Raw genomic sequence first — 6,993 nt, 5'->3', positions numbered from 1 at the left:
TCCATGTACGAGCCAGTCTGCCCCACAACAAGAGGAGAGAGAAAAGGAAGGAACTTGTTGACTACAGCATTGGACTCGCGCAACGCTCTTTGGGTAGGTTTTTACCATATATGGATAATCCGTTGACATCACAGGGCAGAGCAAATTCCATACAGCTCGTTTAGAGGAAAGTATGAAGGGAGGCAAGATTATTTTATCTTTGCAATGCCTTCACGGTTTGATCCCAAATACACAAAAGCAGGTACAAGTTGGTTTTGCATACGTCCCCTTTAAGGTTAAAAAGCTAGCGTTTCAACCATATTTGTAATGCATGTAACATCGTGCGTGTGGGGGGCATGTGACGTCAGGCTTAGGGTGGGATGGGCCCCTCCAGGAGTCCAATACAGTAATAACTATTAAAAATAAGCAATATTAAAGACAAAAAATGGTGCCACAAACAACATTTCCGTTTAGGTCTCTTGAGAAGATATAGTAAAATACTTGCTGAAATGTGAGGTTTCATGATTTATTTATTTTTTGTAGGGGGAAAGTATCTCTTTAAATAGTTCTGGTGCTGACTGGTGACTTTCCGACCCTGCTATATAAAGCGGGCTCTCTCCCCTCCTGCTGCAGTCCCCACTCCCCACTATGAGTTTCACGGTCGAAAGCCACTTATTCGGCCCGAGCGGGCTCCGCAAGACTCGGCCAGCCTCGGTGACCTCCAGCGGCTTCCACTCTCAGCGCCGCCGCCTCGCCCACAGCCAGCCGTCCTCCGCGGACAGCCTGGACGCCTTCACCGGGGACATGTCTCGCAGGAGCGAGAAGGAGATTCTGCAGGCGCTCAACGACCGCTTCGCCGGCTACATCGACAAGGTGCGCAGCCTGGAGATGCACAACCGCAACCTGGAGGCAGAAGCGGAGGCGCTGCGGCAGAGCCAGAGCGGGCGCGCCTCGGTCGGGGAGTACTACGAGCGGGAGCTGGACGAGCTCCGGGGTCTCGTTCGGCAGCTGAGCGGGGAGAAGGGTCGCGCCGCTGTGGAGTCCGAGCGCCTGGAGGAGGACGTCCAGCAACTGGGGGCGAGACTGGAGGAGGAGGCGCGCAGCCGAGAGGAGCTTGAGTCTGCAGCGCGGGCCATGAAGAGGTACGTGGACGAGTGCCAGCTGGGACGGCTGGAGTTGGACAAGAAGATCCAAGCCTTGGACGAGGAGGCCGCCTTCCTCAAGAAGAACCACGAGGAGGAGGTGGTGGAGCTCCTGGCGCAGATTCAGGGCGGGCAGGTGACCTTTGACCTGAGGGATGCGGTCAAGGTGGACGTGACGGCGGCCCTGCGGGAGATCCGAGCCCAGCTTGACTGTCACGCTGCCAAGACGGTCACGCAGGCTGAGGACACTTTCAAAGGTAGGGACGTCTGAAGGTGACGCATCGGTGGTGACGCATCGGTGCACACTTATTTTTACACTTAAGTCACCTTTGGAAATACATTATAGTTTCTTATCTCATGTTTTTAGTGATCCCTATTTCTGTACGGTTTTCTTACGTGCTTAGAAAGGCACCTTACAAATAACATTACAAATCTGGGGGATTCATTTAGTCCACTATTTAGAACAGTGGTCCCCAACCACCGGGCCGCGGCCCTACAAGAAATTTATAAAAAAAAGACATAATAGAAAACACAATATATACATTATATATCAATATAGATCAATACAGTCTGCAGGGATACGGTCCCCCCCCCCAGGACCGTGGGACAATTTTTCAAGCGTTGACCGGTCCGCAGCTACAAAAAGGTTGGGGACCACTGATTTAGAACATGTCAAAAATTCACAAGCACAAATTATTAAATAATGGGGGAAAGCAGAGCGTGTCTGCCCAAAGTGCAGCTCACAAAAAAATATTTCTAAAATATGTATATCAATGAGATATTAGATAGATTACACTGATTTGCTTTGTCACCTACACTTAAGATGCTCAGATATTGACCTAAATAGGAATTTTTTTGAACATCTTTAATATTCATTCCTTAACATTTTCCTGGTGAAACAAATTTTAATTAAAAACATAGTATAATTGGTCCAACATATAGAATACATGGAAATACTTCCTAAAAATACTAAAGGTGACTTTTGTGTTCCCTGCAGCATTCACGGCTTACATGATTGCCCACTATTCGGACTGACAAATATGCTTTTGAACGTCAATCTCTATAAATGCGATAGCTTCAGGGTCACTTTTGACGCAAGGTGCAGTGACCTTCATATGTTTTGGCAACAGCTTGATTTTAATGGTTTAGATTTAGATCATTATTCTCTTTTTTATTATTATCATCATCATTATTAGTAGTAGTGTAGAATAAAATAGCGCTTGAAAGGAGAGAAATTAATCATGACAAAAATTAAGCATTTATGTAGATCCTGGATGTGTTTGGAGGGAACTGATTGTTTTTTTATAAGTCTTGTATATGTTGTAGAAAGAAGCATCTTTCTAACCCGTTTGTACAAAACAAAACACTAGTTTGACCTTCTCCGTGTGATGTCCTGCTGACTGCAGCAGTGTGGCTCCTGAATTCATGCTTCAAAGAGGAGGACGCTTTGTCAGACATTAAGTGCATCTGTAAAGTCATAGAGCGATAAAAACAAAAACTAGCACTAAAAAACTTTTTTTTGTCCTTGTTGCTGTGAAGCGGTTATTTTCTACCAAATTCCAAAAAAAATTATGGGCAATTTTCCACTGGAACACTGCCAAATGTTTCTATATTCTTGCACATAAAATACTATGTAATATGGTAATGTATAATATTGAATTTGAGAGTGTGTTTTCATGACGGTTATAAATTTGAGATATTTGTATTTTCAGATGGCACTTGAAATTCAAATGAAGGGATTATAAAGTATTACAATGTGATATGACCTAATATTAACCTATAATTGGTCTTTAGTGCGCCTGGAACGTCTGACAGAGGCCGCCAAGTCCAATCAGGATGCCATCCGTGGGTCCCAAGATGACATCTTAGAATACCGTCGTCAGCTCCAGAGCCGCACCATCGAGCTGGAGACTCTCAGAGGAACAAAGGAGTCTCTGGAGAGGCAGCGTATGGAGTGTGAGGACAGACACCAGGACGACCTCAGCTCACTACAGGCAGGAAACCAACCACCAACACAAACAACCACCTGAGCTCTCCAAAATATGTTGTTCTTAACACATGAGAAATTGTGTGCAATTATTCTGCAGGACACGATCAATCATCTGGATTTAGAGCTGAAAAACACAAAATGGGAGATGGCCAGTCAACTAAAGGACTACCAGGAACTACTGAATGTGAAGATGGCTTTAGATATTGAGATAGCTGCTTACAGGTTTGTGTCCTGGTAATGTTGATTCATGCGGATTGTTGTGATAATGTAATTTTCATGTCCAACAACAGGAAGTTACTAGAGGGAGAAGAGAGCCGCCTTGTGTCTGGAGGAAGCCCCTATTTCTACCCAGACAACAGAATTGTAGCTCATTTGAAAGTGAAAGAAGATAAAGTGATTGTGCAAGAGCAGACAGATGAGACCCAAGTGACAGAAGTGACGGAAGAAGCAGAAGAAGAACAGGAGGAAGAAGGCGAGGAAACCAAAGAAGAGAACGAGAAGAAACAAGAAGAAGCAGAAGAAGGAAATGAGCAAGATGAGAAGTCAAATTCACCGGAGAAAGTTCCATCTCCTGCTTCAAATACTCCTCAAAAGCCAAAATCCCCAGTAAATAATACACCTGAAAAGTCACCAGAATCAAAATCCCCTCCCAGCAAATCCCCACGTCCTAAATCTCCTCTTCCTAAGACGGCTGAACCTCCAGAGAAGGAGATCAAGCCTGCTGCCCCAAAAGAGGACGAAAAAGACACGCCTCCGCCTGTAAAAGAGGAAAATAAGGAACAACCAGTAGTAGAGAAGAAGCAGGACAACAAAGAGAAAGAAACAGATAATAAAAAGGACAACAATGACAAACCTGATGTCAAAAAAGAGACTGAAGTAGTTAAGGAGGAGGAAAAACCAGAACCTACAAAGCTAGCTGACAACAAACCTCATCCCAAAACTAAAGAGGAGCCTGGTGCACCAGCCAAGGATAAAGCCTCTGCTCCGAAATCAGAGGGCAAGGAGGAGAAACCAGAGAAGCCAGATGAGAAACAGCAAGAAAAGAAGCCAGAGGAGAAGAAGCCTGAAGAGAAGAAGCCCGAGGAGAAAACACCAGAGAAACCGGACGAGAAGAAGCCGGACGAGAAGAAGCCGGACGAGAAGAAGCCGGACAAGAAGCCCGACGAGAAGAAGCCGGACGAGAAGAAGCCGGACGAGAAGAAGCCGGACGAGAAGAAGCCGGACGAGAAGAAGCCCGACGAGAAGAAGCCCGACGAGAAGAAGCCCGACGAGAAGAAGCCAGAGGAAAAGAAGCCTACACCCAAAGTTGAACCTGAGAAAGCAGAGAGCAAGAAGCCTGAGGAGAAAAAGGAAAGCAGTAAAGCAGTATCTGGGAGTAACAATGAAGAGAAGACAGACAAAGTGGAGAAATCTTTGGGCAATGAGTCTAAAGAAAGCGAGGAGAAGGCCATGAAGTGAAGTTGCACAAACAACTCATGAGGGTGGGAGGTGAAATTAAAGATCATACATTATTTTTATTACGCTGCTCTAAGTATATATGCTAAAATGAGCGTATAGGCAACACTGATAACCAAGCTCCTTAATGGGACAGCTGCCCTTCAATAATAGTAAGTGCATTTATTAGAATGTACCTGCACTGGCCTTTGTGGGCAGATATGTCAAGCTGAACCAATTGACTACAGATAATATATGATTATATACAAATGTCTATAATATATATAAATATACAAAAGTAGATATTACTAAGACATACAGTACTTGAATGCTTGCTGTGCACTTTAATGCAGCTTATCACAGATGAGATGTCTCACTCTTCTGGCCCGCAATGCTCTGACAATGATGACTGTGCTGTTAATTGCTGAACTGACAATATGCAACACACAAAAAAATAAAGAAAATACACTTAGAGAAATAGTTGTTGTGGCTTCAAGTCTGCAAAGCATTTCTTTATATTCTGAACTTATCGGCCAGAATTCATCACAAAAAGACATTTTCAGTGCCTAAATGCTGCAGGACTTGCACTGCATTGCAGTGGAAGGAAAAGGGGGAGATACTGCACCCATCCTAACGTCCCACAGACCATGCTCATGTATAAATCAGGAGCAGCGCAGCACATATGCGTAACTGTTTGGTCGTGAGTTAATTCTGCATCACAGACACACATGGCAGAAGCCAGCACAGTACACTCTTTGCTCCTTTTAATTTGCAAATAACAATCCTATTTGGATTCTCATGCTAGCGCAGCATGTTTTGATTTTTTTCCAATTCAAATTATTCTAGCTGCAATGCATGACACCCTTTTGGCTGACATTGAAATTATATCTTCTCTTCATTCTATATATTGACTTTCGCTTCACCTGACTAATACAATCAACACCTCTCACTGCACCTGACTAATATAATCAACAATCACATAATGAACTCACCAAACACCAAAATAAATCTTGCCAATTATTACCATTGCATTTACGACCTAACAACCTAATTAAAACCAAGACATTGCAATTGCACAAACTAATAGTCTCCTTCAAAAAATAAACAATCATAAAATGTATATATACCACTGGTATTACAACAATATGGCCGATTTTTGTGAAAACGTATGTGGTCATCATTGCCGATTAATGCCGATCCCCTCAGGCTAACACTGCATTTATTATTAGTCCCCCGACTGACAGGTGGCTAGCAGTGTCTCCATACACAGTGTGGAGCCGCACCCCTGAGCTAATAATAATCACCTCCATTACAGAATACAAACTGCATTTCTTAGTATCCTAAGTATCGTCACGCTGGAGGACGAGGCTAAACATGAGTAGGCTTTGTAATAGCTAAGCTAACTGCAAAGCTGGCTTTAAACAACACCAATAAATAATTGTTACGTAAATTTGAAATGTAGATGGAATCGTGTTACAGCAGAAAGTGAGCAACTAGTAACAGGAAAGTAGATTACAGTCTAGTGAGATAATCATTTAACAACTGTTGTGTCTGTCAGCATTATCGCAGCCAGAAGTAAGGCAAGGGCAGATCGACTCATAATATGGTTGTGTCGTATCAGTGGTATCAGTATATAAACAATACTAGAGTGATAAGGACGGTATTTACATTTTCTCAGAATAATTTTTTTTGTTTTTTTAATGTTTACAAACTCAGGGAATAATTCCCTGGAACCAGGAGGACTTGAGTGCAAAACTTATTTTTTTTAAATTAATAATACATACATATTAGTTTTTGTTTTGTTATTGTGTACTATTGACTTTGTTTTACTCAAACAATTGGATTTAATAAAAGAGAATAAAAAGTAGTTTAAATATAATGTTGATATTGTTAAACTTTCAATAGCACTCACTATAAATAAATTGAAAAACTTACAGTTAATACATGTGATCCATATCGGTATATGTCATCTTTCAATAGTGCCCAGCATAAATAAATAACATTTTTTACAGTTAATACATGTGATCCGTATCAATATTATCAATCTCACTCATGGATGATCGATTACAGAATCAGCAGCATAAAACCCTGATCGAAACATTCCTAATACTGAATGGCGCCACTGATGGACTCAAAGCGCTGAGTGGCACTTTCCTTTTCTGTGCGGTGTTGTTCACATAATCAAAATGGTGATCAAAATGTTTGGATTTCAGGTGATAAAACCCGACATGGAGATTGTCTTTGCAGAGGATTCCCCTTTTGCTATTTCCACATTGCACGTTTTGCAGATCGCTGTCTGCGAGTCTTTCTTCGAAAATATTGAAAGTATGTCCACAAGGCAGACATATTGCCTCCACTTTAGACAAGCGCATGCTTCTTGCTTACGTCATCACAAAAGGCATATGCAAACATGCAATCCATATTTTGCCAAACATTTGGTGCATCACC

The 6,993-nt window shown here is 42.5% G+C and overlaps 1 protein-coding gene across 1 annotated transcript; it reads left to right on the top strand.

The window, feature by feature from the left end:
* The first annotated feature begins 597 nt into the window (after positions 1–597).
* LOC133652268 (neurofilament medium polypeptide-like) lies at positions 598–4,628 on the top strand. The gene is made up of 4 exons (XM_062050838.1): positions 598–1,378; positions 2,916–3,115; positions 3,209–3,333; positions 3,402–4,628. Exons 1-4 carry the CDS (start codon positions 628–630, stop codon positions 4,567–4,569), a joined length of 2,244 nt encoding a protein of 747 aa, XP_061906822.1. The 5' UTR covers positions 598–627; the 3' UTR covers positions 4,570–4,628.
* Positions 4,629–6,993: the final 2,365 nt, after the last annotated feature.

This window comes from Entelurus aequoreus, linkage group LG06, assembly GCF_033978785.1.
Source record: "Entelurus aequoreus isolate RoL-2023_Sb linkage group LG06, RoL_Eaeq_v1.1, whole genome shotgun sequence".
NCBI classification, from domain to species: Eukaryota; Metazoa; Chordata; class Actinopteri; order Syngnathiformes; family Syngnathidae; genus Entelurus; species Entelurus aequoreus.
This window is presented reverse-complemented; position numbering and strand designations above follow the sequence as displayed.

Bases quoted from the DNA above. Each gene is read 5' to 3' on its own strand.
- LOC133652268 (XM_062050838.1), top strand. From the start codon at position 628: ATGAGTTTCACGGTCGAAAGCCACTTATTCGGCCCGAGCGGGCTCCGC. The intron at 1,379-2,915 runs GTAGGGACGTCT...ATTGGTCTTTAG, and splicing joins GGCTGAGGACACTTTCAAAG to TGCGCCTGGAACGTCTGACA. The intron at 3,116-3,208 runs GCAGGAAACCAA...ATTATTCTGCAG, and splicing joins ACGACCTCAGCTCACTACAG to GACACGATCAATCATCTGGA.